The sequence below is a fragment of the Buteo buteo genome, chromosome 9 (genome assembly GCF_964188355.1).
Source record: "Buteo buteo chromosome 9, bButBut1.hap1.1, whole genome shotgun sequence".
Classification (NCBI taxonomy): domain Eukaryota; kingdom Metazoa; phylum Chordata; class Aves; order Accipitriformes; family Accipitridae; genus Buteo; species Buteo buteo.
Genome location: NC_134179.1, coordinates 45,232,745 through 45,250,346, shown reverse-complemented (window position 1 = coordinate 45,250,346; position 17,602 = coordinate 45,232,745). Strand labels below are relative to the sequence as shown.

At 59.9% G+C, this 17,602-nt stretch overlaps 3 protein-coding genes across 3 annotated transcripts in view; 1 reads left to right on the top strand and 2 right to left on the bottom strand.

Annotated features, from left to right (window-relative positions):
* The window catches only part of IKZF3 (IKAROS family zinc finger 3), a 36,156-nt gene extending 32,190 nt beyond the window's left edge, over nucleotides 1–3,966 (top strand). Inside the window, exon 7 of the mRNA XM_075036502.1 lies at nucleotides 2,188–3,966. Within this exon, the coding sequence (XP_074892603.1) occupies nucleotides 2,188–2,891 (704 nt within the window). The 3' untranslated portion in view covers nucleotides 2,892–3,966. The remainder of the gene's footprint in view (nucleotides 1–2,187) is intronic.
* Nucleotides 3,967–10,601: 6,635 nt separating this feature from the next.
* LOC142035093 (retinol dehydrogenase 8-like) lies at nucleotides 10,602–13,051 on the bottom strand. Its single transcript, XM_075036935.1, has 6 exons — nucleotides 12,955–13,051; nucleotides 12,713–12,874; nucleotides 12,004–12,183; nucleotides 11,832–11,925; nucleotides 11,553–11,736; nucleotides 10,602–10,899 (listed from the first exon to the last, which is right to left on the bottom strand). The coding sequence occupies exons 1-6, from the start codon at nucleotides 13,049–13,051 to the stop codon at nucleotides 10,660–10,662; spliced, it is 957 nt and encodes a 318-aa protein (XP_074893036.1). The 3' UTR covers nucleotides 10,602–10,659.
* An 802-nt stretch (nucleotides 13,052–13,853) lies between these two features.
* GRB7 (growth factor receptor bound protein 7) lies at nucleotides 13,854–17,397 on the bottom strand. Its single transcript, XM_075036492.1, has 14 exons — nucleotides 17,252–17,397; nucleotides 16,957–17,101; nucleotides 16,688–16,844; nucleotides 16,466–16,587; nucleotides 16,254–16,331; nucleotides 15,949–16,086; nucleotides 15,766–15,876; nucleotides 15,536–15,634; nucleotides 15,169–15,249; nucleotides 14,983–15,099; nucleotides 14,844–14,904; nucleotides 14,642–14,729; nucleotides 14,158–14,251; nucleotides 13,854–14,063 (listed from the first exon to the last, which is right to left on the bottom strand). Exons 1-14 carry the CDS (start codon nucleotides 17,395–17,397, stop codon nucleotides 13,917–13,919), a joined length of 1,584 nt encoding a protein of 527 aa, XP_074892593.1. The 3' UTR covers nucleotides 13,854–13,916.
* Between the last annotated feature and the right edge of the window lie 205 nt (nucleotides 17,398–17,602).

Genomic DNA, 17,602 nt, shown 5'->3' with positions numbered 1-17,602 from the left:
TGTCCTGCTGGCTGTGAAGATAAAACACCAACTGCTTTCGGCACAGTCCCTCTTACTCATCCCCCCGTCTCCATATACTCCTTTCCTGCTTTCTAAATCATTGATACCAACTTTCTCCTGACTGATTGCTGCTGGTTTTGAGTGAAGCACTGATCTGGCATTTTGTCTCTTTCCATGGAAAAGTTTGCTGTATTTGACTGAGGGGAGACAAAATAAATAATCAAGAGTGGCCCCCCCATCTGCTTGATTGTGATATGGTGCCATAGCTTCTGGATATACGATTAGCACTTTCACGCAGATTCAGCCTACCTAAATACAGGCATCTCACTGAGGTATCGAAATCAGACGTGTGCTTGCCTTGGGGTGTCTACTGAGACAGTGGGGGAGAGAGAAAGATGCCATTCTTTATGTAATGCCTTTTCCTCCCAAAGAAATCTTAGAAATGTCGTGGTCTGGTTTACAGCCTGATTTCTTGCCCTCTTGTATAAGGAGTCCGCATCTGATGTGCCATGGCCTTTTAAAAGTGTACAGCAACATGACATGTTAATGTATGTCAGAAGAGCATTTGGGTATTTGCATCTGGTATAACTTGTAATTTAAGGGAGACAGAATGGGCTATTGTGGGGACTTTAAAAAGCCACCAGGATACTGGAATGACAAAATACTGTGAGAGCCTCAGTGATCATACATTGGGTGTTTGTGTCTTACCTGACAGTGAATCCTAACCCAAAAGTTGTAGGGAGTCCTATCTACTTTTGCTTTTGTTGCCTTTTTTTTTTTTTTTTTAAATTTCAAATGTGTTCACATCTTTCACTTGCCTGGAGCTGGTTTTATGAGTCATACAAATGTGCTATATCGTTTTGTTTCCTTCTGTGTAAAGCTGGATAGTAAGTTTTGTTGAGGGTTGGAAGCAGTTACACTCTTGTGGTTCACTAACCTTTTGAGTGTTTTATAAGAGAAACGTGAGCTCCTGGTTTTCTGCCTCTGCAGTGAAACCTAATGAGTTTCATATACATTGAGTCATGGTGTTGACAGGTGACTGATAAACATCTGCACTATTCAAGTTACCGTAACTAAAAGATTAGTGGATCTGATGTTTGCAAGTCACTTGCACATGAAACATTTGGTCTGGTCCATGTTTTTTAAAACTATGAACGATTTTGTTGTATGTAACCACAGAATTCAGTTACTTATTTCTAGCCATTCACCAAAAAAGTTACTTTAGTCCTTTTGGGGTGCAGTTTTATTTCCTCCCTGCACCTGGCATAGAGAAAACTAGTTGCAGTGTGCTGCCCAGCCCACCCGCCCTTGCCTTAGTCCTTGCTAGAAGAGGCGTAAGCAGAATTTCAGGTACACACTCTCTTAGCCCCCCTCCTGTTCTGTCTAATTTAGAGCTTTCAAAGCCCTAGCACAGCCAGAGAGGAATACGTTTCATTCCTCTTTCACTAGCCCCATATCAAGTGACCCTAAATGTGGTGTTCTATACATGTATACGTAGCTGCCAGTGTTAAGATTATCTGAAAACCTGTGTAGAGTTCAAAGAAACCAGGCGTGGTGCAGAGGAAGCTGCAGTTGTCAGAGGACAGTGGGGAAAATTGACTTCAGTGTCCGAGGACATATAAAAGACGACTCTATCAGAAGGGTAAAAGTAATGAAAAGTGCATCAAATCTCAGCCAGCACTTGGCTTCACTTTTTCTATTAGAGGGGTATGCTTATTGGGGGACAAGTCAAGAATGAAAGGTTGCAGTCTTGGTACCGAAAATGGAGTATTTTGGTTCATTATCCATTAGCTCTTTTACAAGTATTTTCATTAATGATTATTTACCTTTTTCTAGAAAAAAGACATAAGAAGTTAATCAGTGGAAGCTTTGATAATATTCTTCCCCTTAAATCCCAGAATAATTTAAATAAATTAATGCTGATTTGTCCAGTATGTATCCTTACCACCTCCTCTGTTAGATTTTTTGGTTTGGTTTTTTTTTTTTTTTTGCTTCCAAGCCTGAGCTTTAAAAAAATAACAACCCCACCCACCCAAAAGCTACTTGTGTATGTGAACGGCCACTTTCAGCAGAAAGCATTTCATGCCTCTGTACTTTCCAGAGACTACTGCCACTTAGAAAAGGCATCACAGAGTTTAAATACTTCTTTACTCACCCAGGTAATTTAATACCTCTCCTCTCTTGCAGGTGAGAAACGACATAGTTTTGATGTTAATTATAATTCAAGTTTCATGTACGAAAAGGAAAGCGACATAATGCAAGGGCGCATGATGGACCAGGCCATAAACAATGCCATCACCTACCTGGGGGCCGAAGCCTTGCGCCCTCTTGTGCAGACGCCACCAGCTCCCACCTCCGAAATGGTCCCTGTCATAAGCAGTCTGTACCCCATACCACTGACCCGCACCGACGTGCCAAACGGCAGCTCGCAGGATGCAGAGAAGAGCCATGCCCACCTAAGGGACAAAAGCTTGTCTTCCGACAGAGGCCTTTCCCCAAACAACAGCGGCCAAGACTCCACAGACACTGACAGCAACCACGAGGAGCGGCAGAATCCCACCTTCCATCAAAGCCAGATGATCCCCGCTCAGGCCCGCAACGGCCTCCAGTCCTTGAAGGATTTCCCAAGGCCATATGACATAATCAAGCCACCTGCCATATGCCCACGCGATGCCTTTAAGGTCATCAATAAGGAAGGGGAAGCCATTGGGGTCTACCGGTGTGACCATTGCCGTGTCCTCTTTTTGGATTATGTGATGTTCACCATCCACATGGGCTGCCATGGGTTTCGCGATCCCTTCGAGTGCAACGTCTGTGGGTACAGAAGCCATGACCGATACGAATTTTCCTCACACATAGCACGAGGAGAGCACAGAGTAGTACTCAAATAAAAGGACTGGTTTTCCAAGGTCAAAAGCTTTGTTTTAGATCAGAGGGGAGGCTTGTTTGTTTGGTTTTTTTAGTTAGTGTAAAGAAATTCCTTGAGTATTTTTCTATGCCAATTTTTAAATGAGTGTCACAGGGAGGTGACGCCTTTTTAAATTTTTCTTTACAAATAATTCAGTGTTCTGTAGCATCTGTGCCTAGCTGCTGTGGTGAGTGGTACTGTATAAAATACCAGGAGCAGAGAGCGATTTTTATATGAACTTTATTTTTGTGAAAATTAAGAGCCATTTCAGGTGGTTTTATTTTTTAATGTGCATTTGTTTTTATAATGTATGCTTTAACTCAGCACAAAAGGTTTTTATGCCCTGCTGCCAGTTTCCTTGCTTGGTCAGCTGTATAGTCAGAAGTACATAGGAGAGACTTTTTCTAGCTGTTACAATCCTGATGGTCTTCAAATGGCTAATCACCGAAACAAGGAAAACACGTGCCTGGGAGGGATTATCAATTCCTCTTAAAGGTTTTCCCCTAAGTCTTAAAGAGCATTTGGCCGCACCACACTTTCATTTTTCTTACCCCTCTGTTCACTTTCTTTAAAGTCACTCCCACATGCATCTTACTCAGTAATAGCAAAATAAGAAATGAGACCTATTTGGGGGTTGGGTTTTTTTTTAACAGTATGCATTTTTGGGATACCCAGTGAGATCATTGGTTGGCTCATCCATGCAGTCTGGGGGAAATCCTGATTTTCACTGATGGAAAGTCCTCCTTTCTGATGGGTGCCAAGAACGAGGACAAAACCATGCTGTGCGTTGTGCCCCCACCTCAGTCCTGCTCAGCTCCAGCAGCAGAACTTGCGGCTGTGCCATCCGGTCCACGGCTCGGAGCAGGAGTCACCCTGTCCTGGCAGCAGACACCGTGAGGATCTGCATACATGAATGTGTGGGAGCTGACAGCTCAATCACGCTGTCTGGTTTTATGTGGGGATATCCCTCGGAGTGAAATGTGCTGTTTTGCAAAATGAGTATTTACCATTACTTTGAAGCTGGTTTTTAAAATAGTTCTTTTAATCTAATCATTGCTCTGCAGCTGTATTGTTAGTCACTGTGCTAAAGATATGAATTTGATAACAGTTTTGCTGAGTGGATGTTTATTCTTTGCAAAGTATTTTTGTATAATGTAGAGTTAGGTGTGTTCTGATGGAGTTTTTGCATCCATTGTGTGGTTTGGTATCTACATTGCTTTTGTACTTACTCAACACTGCCCTGCCAATACCTGTGGTGATCCGTCTGTTTCCATGAGGGAAGTCTGTGGCACAGAGACCTAGGTGGAGTGCCAAGGGTCAAGAAATACTGAATTTCATTCCTCCCTCTGACCTGGGTTCACTCTTTTGGCTCAAGTACTTTCTCCCTCCCTGAATTTTAAGGTACAAAAAAGAAAATTACATTCATTTTTCCCAGCAAGGGTACGTCTGAAGAAGGATAAATTAGTCTGCAGAGCGCTTGAGTATCTGAAGTGCTGTAGAAGTGCTAGATCCTAGATCCTGCTTATCGTTGGGGGTAAGGAGAACCCTTTTGCTACCTTGTGTGATGTTATGTGCGTAGTTATAAAATAGGTTTAGGATCTTTTCCAATAACTAGTTTCCCATCATGAGGCACATACAGTGAGCGGGTGGATGTTGTTTTTTCCCCAATGAATACCCGTTGTCACGGCGTGACAAATGATCCTTCTGTGAGCGAGGCTGCAGTTCCACCAAGGTCTTAACCCAGTCATCTGAGGACTGCCTTCCGGGCAGCAGCCTGGACTGGGAAAGGCTTCAGCCAATTCCCACTTCAGTTAGTGTAAATGGATAACTCCATCTCTCCTGCTGCATTTTCATGGGGGAAGCGACTGAATTACACGCACATCGTGGCTGATGAAAATGCTCCTCACGGTTCAACAGAAATGAATAAGGTTACGCATAGTAAAACGTAACTTGTCGTTTGCACAGGAAGCTCCTCAGATTGCCGAATGTGTGTCACGCAGCACCGCCAGTTTCTTTCTCACGCCACTACCAAATCCTTGAAAACACTCTTCAGATTACTCTCCCACTCTTCACTTACCGCCAGGCAGGGCTTCAGCCACCTACCCTTGCTTCCCAGATAAGGTGAGCAATCAACCACTGCGCCTCTGAGCAGCTCAGCATGAGCAATGCTGCCAGGTTTTTGAGAGGAAGGAGGGAGGTTTTCGCAGCGTCTGGCCTAGATGGCACCGGTTTCCCACCACTGCTCGGGCAGAGTCATGATTTCAAGATAGGCTGAACCGAAAGAAGTTCCCTGGGCTGTCTGGAGTTAACGAGCGGTAACCTCGTTACAGCTCTGCTGTTGAGCAAACACGTGTTGTGGAATTTCAACCCAGTCATTTATTAAAATATATATATATATTTTTATGAGTACCGTTTATGTGCTGTGTGATGATCGCCAAGCGTGTGCCTGTGCCTGACTGAACCGGGGCCAGAGCCTGCCTTCGCTGTGTCCTGGGAGCAGGGCTGGAGAGCTGGACGCGCCAGCCCTGCGTGATGCCGGGATCAGTCCCCTCTGTGTGCCTCCCTTCACGTCCGGGGACCCCGCCGGCGCAGCAGACCCCGTCCCGCAGCATTACCCTGAGCACCCTCCCTCGCGGGCCAAGCCCCAGCCACGCTGGCGTGGGAGGCAGGAAGCCCGCTGGGTCGTGCTTGTACGTCGAAGGGCTGCACTTGGTCTCAGGCAGGTCTCTGAGCTCGGGGGAGCTTTGCAAAACACCTCATCTGGGAAAAAGGAGGAGGAAAAACTGCTGGTATTTGTTGTGAGCCTGATGTATTCTGCTCCTGGTTTGATTATTTTGGTACAAAACAAATTTCTGTTTGGACTGTTCTCTTTGAACATGCTCCAGCCAGCTGTTTCGCCTGTCTCGCTTGGTTTCTTTATTTACTGCTGAATTATACCTAAACAGCGGGCAGCACAGAGGAAGCTCAGGAAACTGGCTTTTAGCATTAAGAAACGAGCTTCTTGTTCTTAAAAGTTTATTGAATTTTTAAATTTCGATAAACTCTCATGTACATAATAGTTGAAGAGACCCTGGGTGCCTGTGCTGTGCTTCACTGCTCTCCCACGGCCAAAAGCTCATTCCTTCAGCCATGAAAGCGGAGGTGATCACACCGCTCAGAGCTGGAAAGTGAATGGCAAATGCTGGCTGACGAGCAGGAGCGAGCTCAGGGGAGCGGGCCCGGAGTGCCAGGGCTGGAGCTGCTCGCGTCCGTCACCTCTGGGATCTGTAAATCACAAAGAGGTGATGAAACCTGTGACCAGCCTGTAGCCATGGTGCTTCCACTCGGGGCTGCCGAGCTGATGGCGATGGCTGGTGGTTAGCAGAACACCAACTAGTTGCTCAGTGGAGCGCTGATAGACTCTGAGATTTAAAGATAATGTAGTCTGCTCCTCGAACTGCTGAAAAATGGTATTGGTCTTTAGTTTTGGTTAATCGATGAACGATATGGTCCAAGGAGACGTGCCCTTCTCTGACCCGGGGCTGCCACCGGCTTTCCTTGTCTCCCCAGCGAGCTCAGGACGAGTGTTCGAGGGAGGGGAACGGCCCAAATTTGCCCCGGTAAAGCAGAAGCGATTCCCGCGGGAGATCCCCAGGGCTCCTGCCCGAGCGTGCGGGCAGGCAGGCAGGCAGCCGCTCCCGGACTCGGGACTCGTTCCCTGCGACGTGATGTGTCACGAAGCGCCGTCCTCCTCACCCCGGTGTTACCAAGCACAGTCATAGCGAAACCCGGCTCCGGTAGAAGTGCGGAGGAGCGAGGAGTCCTGACGCGCGCGTCGGCGGCGGCCTTGGCCGGGTGCTGAGCCGCGGCGCTGGCAAATGCTTGCGGCTGGGTTTGCGCCCGGGATCCCAGACATCTGCAGGTGATGCCGGGGGCACGTGTGAGCAACAGGGCATCCCCCTTGCAGGCAGCCCCGGGGAGAGGAGCATTTGGGAAGGGGACAGTGGAAGGGGCAGGAGCTCCTCAAATGCCTCCCCACGTAGCCGTGCTTTTGCCGCTTCTCCCGGCAAGGCCCGTAGCAATCGCCCGGTGTCCCCTCCCTGTTCTGCACGGGGACAGGTCTGCTCCCCCCACGGAAGCGTGGGGTGAAGGTAATGATCAGCCCCACGTGCCTGGACCCGCTCCAGGACGTGCCTGAAGCACGTTTGCTCCGACGGACGCAGGGTGGGCTCAGGGTTTCCGCGGGGTGATTGGGGGCTGCGCCCACCGTGCCGGAGCACATCAGTCAGATGGAAACATCCCAGCAGGCGGGGAGAGTGGAGGCTCACGCCAACCCTCCCACAGCCCTTTTTTAGCACCTGTTTTAGCAGGTTGACGTTGTTCACACTTATTTCATACTCTCCTCACACCTTTTACCACAAGAATCTGGACACGCTTGAAACACAGAAAAGCCAGAGGATCCTTTTGGGTTTTTTTTAGTTTTACCTTCACTTCCTTCCTAGCCTGGGTGAAACGCAAGCACCAAGAGTTATTTTCCCCTTGCTGTGACGCTGCCAGGTAACTCTGAAGGACTGGGCGAAACACTGCCGGTGCTCGCAGCCCCAGGCCAGCCGAGGGGGCTCGGGGCTGGGGGGCAGCGAATCCCAGAGCCTATCCCCAGCCTGGCTTTCCCCTGAATAAGAGCTGTTTTGATGCTAAAAACCCCCTCACCCCTCTTCTGCCTGGAACCAAAACCCCTTTAAAGTACCAGGCTTATAAAAACGTTCAGTTGGTGTTATGACAGAGAGATCCTTATCTGCTGATATGCTGTAATTATGATAGAGCAGAGAGGAACTCGTTTGCCCCGTCGTGTTGAAACACGCTTTGTAACACATGAAAAATCCTATAAAACTCTACCCGGTGCTGAACTGCATCCTCGGAGCATCCCGGCCGGCTCCTGCTCCCTCTTGGGGAGCGGTCCAGCACCCAAAGGCCAGCGGTGCCGGGAGGGGAGAGTGGGTGAGGGACGACTGAGTCACTGCCGCCACCTCCTCCTTGTCCCAATTCTCCAGCCTTTCACTGAGTCACGTTCCTCCGTGCCATCCCGCCGAGGACCCGCCGGCGTTTCGCAGCCCTCCGCGTGGGCTGGGTGGCTCTGCCGGGCTCCCGCTGCCCCCAAAAACCGGGGTACAAGGGGTGAGCGGGGCGCGGGGCCACCTCTGCACTTCCCTTGGGGGGAGCTGAGCGACAGCGGGATGGGGGCCTCGCAAGTGCCCCCCACGCGGAGCCGTGTGCCCAACGCCGGCACAGCCAAGGGGGGGTTTTGCAACCCAGGGACTCTGGCCCACACAACCTGCCGGGGGGACACGCGGGTGCGGGAAAAAAAACAGGGACGGGGCTGTGGCTGTCACCGGGGCACCACGACGGGGGCAGCAGGTTCAGGCCACACCCGATACCCCCCCTTTCGCTTCGCCGGGAGGGAAGTGAAGCCCCCGGGGAGCCGCACGCTCCTGCACCACCGAGCCATTCCCTCCGGCGGGGTTATATCTGGCACCACATTTGCATCGCAGCAAGCCGGCGCACCTGGGCAGCCAGCGAAATCCTCGGGGGAGCGAGAGCGCGGGGAGCGGCTGACAATTGTCACACGCAGGCTCGACGGGGAAAGGAAAGTCCCGGCAGACAATTGTTTTTAGAAGAACCTGCTTCCGACCCGAGCGGCTTCGGCCCCTCGGGCAAAGCCTCCACCCCGGCACCCGGCGGGGCTGCGACGAAGAGTGGGATGGGGATGATGCTCCTGGGCTCTGCAATGGTGCTCTACGACCAGGGAGGATCCTCCCAGGCTGGAGACGATGCTCCTCAGCCATAAGCACAGCCCAGGTGCCCCCCACCGATGGAGAAGCCCCCCCCCCCAGCTCTGGCCACAGCAGCTCCCCGTTTCCCCCTTGCTTTGCCCGGGACCCCCTCTTCCCACCGCGGGTGTTGGTGAGATGGGCTGAGGTCATCACAGCGCCGCTGCCCCCGGATACCCGCTGCCCACCCCCGCTCTGCAGTGAGTGTTGGGGTCAATCCTGCTCCCCCCTCCCTGCAGCCCCATTGCTGCTTCCCTGGGGACTGAGGGACACCGTGGGTCTGGGGGGGTCCTGTCCTCCCTCAGCCCCACTTCCCATGGCTGTGGCTCTGTGCTGGGGGGAGGCTGAGCTGCAGCCAGCCCCCCCCCCGCCTTCTTGTTGCTCCCTGGGGCCGGGCGCAGCCCCCCCGTCCCTGTCCCTGCCCCCCAGAGCGGAGAAAGTTAGTCAAATCTGCAGAAACCACAGTGGGGGGGAAGCTGCGTCTCTGCGCCACTTTGATGTCACCCCTGCACATCCCGCAGGTGCTGCGCCGTTGCCATAGCCCCGGTGCCGTGGTCCCCACCGCCGCTTTGCCATTAACTCGTGCAAGAAGGGGGGGATAATGCAAAAATATTTCCTCTTCCTGCCCCCCCCCATCCTGTCCCCAAGGTGCCTGGAGCTGCCTGGGCCCGGGGAGGCCACGTGCGTGGCACGGGCTGGTGCACGGTGCACGGTGCACGGTGCCGCAGCCACCATCCAGCCCCTCGCACGTGGGGCTGGGGATCCTGGCAGCTGTTTTGGGGGCGGGGGGGGGCTGCATCGGGGACCCCGCACCCATGCCACACGCGTATCCCCGCACCCTCCATCCTAGGCGCTGGCGAGGCTGCGGGGTGTCCCTGTCTCCGGTGCAGCCGCACCGGGAAGCGCGGTGGGAGCCGGGAAGGTTTCTGAGAAACGGCCCCACGTGAATCATGCCGGGCCTCCCTGCGGTTTCCCCCTGCTCTCACCTCCTGGGTGCAGTCACGCCAGGCGCCCACACACGAGCACCCTGCGCCCAGCCAGGGGGGTGGCATGGGCTGCACCCCCCCCCGCCATCACACACACACCCTGAGCTGGAGGGGAGCCCTCGGGGCGGCGCAGGGTGCTGGGGGTCCCCCCCAGCCCCGACACGCCTGCTTCTGGTGCCTGGCCTGCACCCACGCTGCACCCACCATGCACGCTGCACCCAGCACCCCTGCACCCAGCACCCCTGCACCCAGCCTTCACCATGCAACCCACACCCACCCTGCACCAGTCCCCGCAGCCCCTTTGCGCCCACGGTGCAAACCACCCCCCCGCCATGCACAACCCCCCCAATGCACTCTCTGAACACGCCATGCACCCTTTGCACCCTGCTCCTCTCCCTGCACCACCTCCTGCACCCTCTGCACCCAGCGCTGCAGCCGAGCTGCCGGCACGGTGCCCTGCAGCCCCCCCCCCCACTTGCTGCCCCAGTGCCGTGGGGCTCGGTGCCGAAGGGGGGGGTGACACGGTCCGTCGTGCGGGAGCCCCCGGCCACGGGGCATTGCCAACCCTGCAGCAGTGGCCGGCGGGAAGGACGATGCAGCCATTGCTGGTGGCCGGGGTGGGGGGGCCAGGACCTTGGGGTGCTGCGTGCCCACGGGTGCCCCCAGGGAGCGGGAGGCAGGCAGAGGGCAGCTGCCAGCCCTTCCCAGCCCCGTCACGGCCGCTGCACTCTCGGAGGAAGCCGCTCTGCTTTTTCACCCGGCGCTGGTTAAAAATACCACTCCCGATTTTAATACAGCGGCGGCGAGCGCTATTTTGGGCCGGGAGCAGGAAGCGAAACCTCGCGTGGGTCCCGGCCCTGCTGGTCCCCCCCCCACCTCCGAGCCACCCCCCGAGGTGAGCCGGGCGCCCGGGCGGCTGCGCCGGCACGGTGCCCGGAGGTGCCGGGGGCCGTGGGGGCTATTTGAAGCCCAGCAGCCGGGCGCCCTCCTTCACCTTCTGGGCCTTCCAGCGGAGCAGGCGGATGGCACGGAGGCTGAGCCGCAGCACCGCGTCGTACTTGAACACCAGCTTGTAGAAAGCGTCGGTCATGAGGGCGCCGCTGGGGTCGGCGTGCTTCAGCGCGGCCATCGGCGTGTACGCCACGTTGGTTTGGTGCCGGAAGGGCGGCCGGGCCGCCTCGATCACCCGCAGCGTGTGCTGCATGTGGGGACGTTACTGTCCCCTTCCTGTCCCCATCCCCTCCTCATCCCCATCCCCATTCCCATCTCCACCTCCATTCCCCATCCCCTTTCCATCCTATCTGCATCCCATCCCTATCTCCATATCCATCCCCAACCCTATTCCCATCCCATCCCCATCCCCATTCCCATCCTATCCCCATCCCCAACACTTTCCCATCCTATCTCCATCCCATCCCCATTCCCATCCTATCCCCATCCCCAACACTTTCCCATCCTATCTCCATCCCATCCCCATTCCCATCCTATCCCCATCCCCAACACTTTCCCATCCTATCTCCGTCCCATCCCCATCCCCATTCCCATCCTATCCCCATCCCCAACACTTTCCCATCCTACCTCCATCCCATCCCATCCCCATTCCCATTCCCATTCCATCCCCATCCCCATCCATCCCCGTTCCCAGCTGGGCTCAGCCCCATCAGGATGGAGCTCAGGGGGAAGCAGTTGCCGGGGTGGGCTCCCTGCCCCACTGCCAGCTGGGGGTCGCTGCACCTCGTTAGGGCTAATTGAGGCTTCTCTAGACAGCCCAGCCTGGGGCTACCAGGCCAGGCCAGGGGGGTGGGAAGAGGGCAGCCCCCAGCCTGGCAGGGCCACCCATCTGCCTGTCACCTCTGCGATGTCCTCGGGGGTCTGGCCCAGGCTGGCGAAGACGTCCTTGGAGTTCCTCAGGTAGAGGTTGGTGAAGATGTCAGCCGTCTCGGGGTCAGTCCGCGAGTAGTCGGTGCGTTCAGCTTCCTCGTACAGCTTTGCCTCGAACTCCGTCGTCACTGGCCCTGGTTCCACCAGGCTGATCCTGCCCGGGCACAGGGTGCTGGGGACCCCGGCACCCCCCAAACCCCTCCGCCCCAAAGCGGGGGGCTGCGCCGGCCGCCAGCCCCCGGCACTCACGCCACGTTGAAGCGCAGCGCCTGCACCACCAGGCTCTCGCAGAAACCCTCCACCGCGAATTTGGAGGCGGCGTAGATGTCGTTGAAGACGATGCCTGGATGGGTGTGGGGGGGTCCCAGTCAGGGCTGGGGGGGCTGGTCCCACCAGGGCACCCCGTATCCCCCCCCCATACCCTGCAGGCCCATGATGCTGCTGATGACCACGATGTGGCCCCCGCGGCGTCGCTTCATGTCGGGCAGCACCTCCTTGACCAGGCGGACGAGGCCGAAGAAGTTGGTGTCCATGAGGCTCTGCATGGCCGCCAGGCTCTGGCACTCCAGGGGTCCCACCATGCCCACCCCGGCGTTGCTGACTGTGGGCACGGGGCATCAGCGGGGCGTCCCCTGTGCTGGGGGGGGTCCCGCGCCCTGTGCACAGAGGGTCCCCAGCATGGGATACCCTGAGCAAGGAGGGTCGCTGGTATATGGGGGGTCCCCAGCACGGGGGGTCCCCGGCACAGAGGGTCCCTGGTGCAGGATGTCCCCGGCACGGAGGGTCCCTGGTGCACGAGGTGTCCTTGGCACAGAGGGTCCCCAGCATGGGATACCCTGAGCAAGGATGGTCCCCGGTATATGGGGGGTCCCCGGCACGGGGGGTCCCCGGCACAGAGGGTCCCTGGTGCAGGATGTCCCCGGCACGGAGGGTCCCTGGTGCACGAGGTGTCCTTGGCACAGAGGGTCTCCAGCACCGGGCGCACAAAGGGTCCCCAGCGTGGGACGTGCTTGGCGTGGACAGTCCCCGGTGCACGGGGGTGTCCCCAGCACCGAGGGTCCCCGGCGCTGGGCTCCCCACCGCAGGGCACCGCGGGGACGCGGTGGGAGCAGCGGGGTCCCGGGGCTCACCCAGGACGTCGACGTGGCGCCCGGGGATGCTGTCGAGGCAGGCGCGGATGGAGCCCTCGTCGCAGACATCCAGCTGCTTGATCTCCAGCGTCCGGCCCAGCGCCGAACCCGCCGCCGCCGCCAGCGCCCCGCTCCTGCCCACGTTCCTCATGGTGGCGATGACTGGGGGCAGAGGCGGCTCAGCACCGCACGGGATCTCCCCCGGGAATTGGGGAGGGGGGTGTCCCCCCCATCCCGCTCACCTCGGAAGCGGCGTTGCTTGTCCCGCGCCAGCCGGACAGCCAGCGCCAGCCCGATGCCGGAGGAGCAGCCGGTGATCAGCACCGTCTTGGGAGCCATGGCGTGGCCGCGGCCCCGCTCCCCCCAGCCCCCCGCCTTTAATAGCAGCTGGCCCAGCCCTGGGCCCCCCCCCACCCCCCAAATCCAGGCCCTTAATCCTCCCTCACTAATCCCCCCCCCGCCCCGGGATTTGCCGGTCGGCCGCGTGGCTGAGCCGCACGTGGTGCCCGAGGAGCACAGAGGGGCCTTTGTGCGGGACCCAGGGCACCGTGGGGACATGGCAGGACACGGGGACGCTGCCAGACAGGCGCCCGCTGGCAGTGGGGGGCTGTGGGGACAGCCCCCCCCAGCACCCCGTCTTTTCCTTTAGAAGGAGCGAGGCGGGAGCTCTGAAAAAATAACCTTTATTCTCACTGGTATAAAACACGTCACAGTTCAACTGGCCTTGCAGGGACGTGGGGGACGTGGTGATGGGTCCCCCCCTCATCCCCCCCCCCCCCAGGGACCCCACTCCTGGGGCTGGGGACCCCTGAGCCCACCCGGCCTGGGGACGAGGAGTGCCAGGCCCCCACGGGGACACTCGGGGACGCTTGGGGCTGGTGCTGTCGGGTGGGGGGGAGAAAGTGCTTGAGTGTGGGGGTGCCCGGCGGTGCTGGCACCCCAGGACCCCGCGGGCAGAGCCGGCACCCGGGTCGCAGGGCGGGCGTCTGGCGGTGGAGGAGCCGTCCTCGTCCCTGCGCCGAGCTGGCCCCAATCCTGCCACCCCATGCCGGGCTGTGCCAAACCGTGCCAGTGGTGCCGGGCTGCGCCAAGCTGCGCCATATCGGCGGCGCCAGGCTACGCCGAGCCGTGGCGTGCTGGTGGTGCCGGGCTGTACCGAGCCGTGCCGTGCCGGCCATGCCGCGCGGTGCTGGCGGTGCCGGGCTCAGAGGGCCACGCAGGTGCAGTAGTGCCGCAGCTTGCAGGGCAGGATGCCGCGGTTGATCTGGTGAAACTCCACGAGCTGGATGAGGTCGGCGAAGCGGGTCTGCCCATCGTCCATGGTGAAGTAGAGCCGTCCCTCCTCCTCGCTCTGCCGGGACGGGGGGACACGGGTCAGCACCCCAAAGCCCCGGCACACCCCGGCAGCCCCCGGCCCCTTCGGGCCCCCTGCCGCCGGCACTCACCGGCAGGATGAGATAGTGTTTGACTCTCTGCAGGTGGCACAGGGACAGGACGAAGCCCTTGGGGTTGCGCTGGCTCTCCCGCACCAGGAAGACGCTGCGAGTCCCAGAGGGGGGGGGGTGTCACTGCTGGCCCCCTCTGCCCCCGCTGTGTCACCCCTGGGGTCCCAGGTACCCTCCCCCCCCAAAAGCCCTGGGGTCCTGTACCCCCTGGGACCCCTGTATCCCTCTGGGAGCCCCGGGGGCCTGTCCCTCCCTCCTCGAACCCCTGGGGGCTGCAGATCCCCTGCAAGCCCTTGGGGGTCCCAACCCCCCCTGGGATCCCATGCCCCCCCCAGCAAGTTTCCCCCCATCCCCGCAAGCGTCCTGCATCACCCCATGAGCCTCAGGGCCCTATAATCCCTGGGGTCACGTACCCCCCAGGGGTCCCATGTCCCGTCCCCCCCCCAGGAGCCCCAGGGACCCCAACCCCCCCGGGGTCCCATACCCGTCCACCAAGCCCTGACGGCCGATGAGCTGCTGGGTGTCCTCCCGGGAGATGCGCCCATGGAACCAGGGCTGGGTGCGATGGATGGCTGCGGGGAGATGGGTGTCAGGCTTTGGGGGAACCCCTACCTGGGGCAAGGACCCCCCTCCCTCAGCACAACCCAGCTCTGCTGGATGGGACCCTGCGGCTGGGCGCTGCTCACCGGCGCTGAGCGGGGAGCTCTGGCAGGCTGCCGGCAGGCTGTACCGGTGCGTTGTCTTCTTCTGGCCGTGCAAAGCAAGGAGCGGGTGTTAGGGTGGGCTCGGGGGGACGACGACACCCCCCTCTGCACCCCAACTCACCCTCCAGGCCTGTGCCTCCTCCAGGGCCACCGTCAGCACCTCACTGGGGTTCTCGATCACCCGGCCCGTGCACCCCGAGAAGTCCATGGCCACCAGCGCGTTGTCCGAGACGCTTCGCTACGGGGGAGCAGGGGGTGACCGGGGGGCTCCCCACGGGATGGGGGCTGCAGGGGGGGTGGCACTCACCAGGGGCGTGGGGCCGATCCAGGGGGGCTGGTTGAGCCGTGCCTGCGCTTGCTGGTAGTTGCGGTAGAGCTGCATGCCGTACTGGGGGGAACAGCCCCGTGAGATGGGGAGGGTCCAATGGGGCCTCCACCCCGCAGTGGGGTGGGGGAGCACCCACTTGGTGTGGGGACGAGGACCTCCGCATCCACCCAGTGTGGGGATGGGGACATCTACATCTACCCCGCATGGGGATGGGGATGGGGATGCCCATCCTGCATCTTTTCTAGCACAGGGATGGGGACATCCCTCCAGCATCCCCCAGCACAGGGATGTGAGCATCCCCCCAGCATCCCCCCAGCATCGCCCTGGCACGGGGCTGGTAACTCACCTTGAAGAGGCGGAAAGCCGCCATCCAGCAGCTCCGGCTCTGCTCGTCCTCGCTGCAGAGCAGCTTCAGGCCCTTCACGCCGCTCCGCACCTTGTAGGGCTGTGGGGAGAGACCGGAGCCGTCATGGGGCAGCCCCGGCTGGCTTTTGGGGGGGCAGAGATCCCTTGGCAGGGGAAGGCACAGGGAAGGACCGGGACCCCCGGCCCCCAGCCAAGCAGGGACATCCCCACCTTGATGCAGAAGCCGAACTCGGTGGGCGTCCCGTAGTGCTTCTTGCCCTGCGTCACGTAGTAGATGTTGGACTCGGTGAGGTCAGCGAAGTACTGGAGGTGCCGGGGGTCCTGGGGTGGGGGGGGGGAGTCAGGGCCGGCCCCGCCGCACCCCCCCGGCCGCGCTCCCGCCTGCGCCCTCACCTTGGAGGTGCCCTTGGTGGAGTAGTAGAGCCCCGAACGGCGCAGGGAGAAGTAGAAACGTTTCCAGACCTTGCGCCCGGCTTCCCGCAGCTGCAGGAAGCCCTGGACCTCCGGGCAGCTCCCGGAGTTGAGGAAATTCTGGGGGGAGATGGGGGCTGAGGGGCACGGTGGGGTCCCCACGGCACAGCGGGGTCCCCACGGCACAGAACGGTCCCCATGGCACAGAAAGGGTCCCCATGGCACAATGGGGTCCCCACGGCACAGAAAGGGTCCCCATGGCACAGCCTGGCACGGTGGCCCCATACCTGGATGAGCTCGGAGTGTGCCATGTTCTTATTCGCCTCCAGGCAGCTGGACACCATCACCTCGGGGAAGAGGGACTGCTGGGGGGACAGGGGGGTCAGGGGAGACCCACGGGGTGCTCAGGGTCTCCGTGGGGCGTACGGGTCCCTGTGGAGCACCCAGGTTCCCGTGGGACACCCGCGTCCCCGCGGGCTTTGCTCCGGCGGCCACGTACCGCGTTGCTCTTGAAGAGTTCGTACTTGGCGAAGTTCTTGCGGAAGACGAAGCGGCTGTCGGCGCCCGGGGGCCAGGAGCTCTGCACCTCCACCACCGACTCGTGGTCCTCCAGGCACCGCTCTGCGGGGGGGGACGGGGCTCAGCGGGGCAGCCGGTGGGGGGGGGGGGGGCAGTGCCATGCCACGCCACCGCGCCGCGCCGCGCCGCGCCGGCGTCTCACCCAGGGCCAGGTGCTGGTGTTGCTCGACCAGGGCCCAGCTGTGGTCCTGCAGCGCCCGCGTCCTCCGCACCAGCGTCTCGCAGAGCTGCCGCGCCGTGGTCCCCGCCGACGCCTCCAGCGAGCGGCACGCGCCGTCCTCGCCGAACACCTTCACCACCTGCCGGCACGTGCCGGGGCGGGCGTCAGGGCACCCGGCGGGAAGGGATCCCGCGTCCCCAGGGTCCGAGCACACCCCCCCCCCCATCCCCATCCCCAGCCCCCTGACTCACATGGGAGACGCCTTCGCGGGGGGGGCCCTGCCCCAGGGCCGGGCTGCTGAGGATGGGCGAGTTGGAGGGGCTGCAGAGCTCGGGGAAGGGGTTGGGGATGCTGGGCAGCGACGAGGCGCGCGGCTCCTCCTCCGGCGGCTGCCGGCTGCGGGCAGAGAGGGGCTGAGCTCCCTCGGACCCCCCCAGCGCCAGGTCCCGTGCCCCCATCCCCACGCCTGTGTCGCCCCTCGATCCGCTGGAAAAGCCCCCCGACCTCCGTGGGAGAGCCTCGGCGTCCGGCTCCCCCACCACCCACCTGCTGCCGTGGATGAAGAGGGGCTGGGAGCGCTTGACCTCGGGGGGTCCCTCGCCCCCGTCCCACTCGCCGGGGACCCCCTCCTGCTCCGCGTTGCCCGGCCCAGGAGGCTCCCGGAGGCTGCTCTGCTGAGCCCCCCCGTCCATGGCATTATCTGGGGAGGGGGGAGAGAGCGGGTCCCGCACCGCACGAGGCTCCTGTGCCTCGTCCCCGGGACAGCAGGGCCGGGGGGGCCGAAGTCACGCGCGGGCAGCCCCCACCGGACGCCGTGCCGGACTCCACGTGGGCCGCGCGCCGCCGGCCGCCGCTGCCGCACCGGCGCGGGCAGCCGGTGCCGCGGCGCTGCCAGGG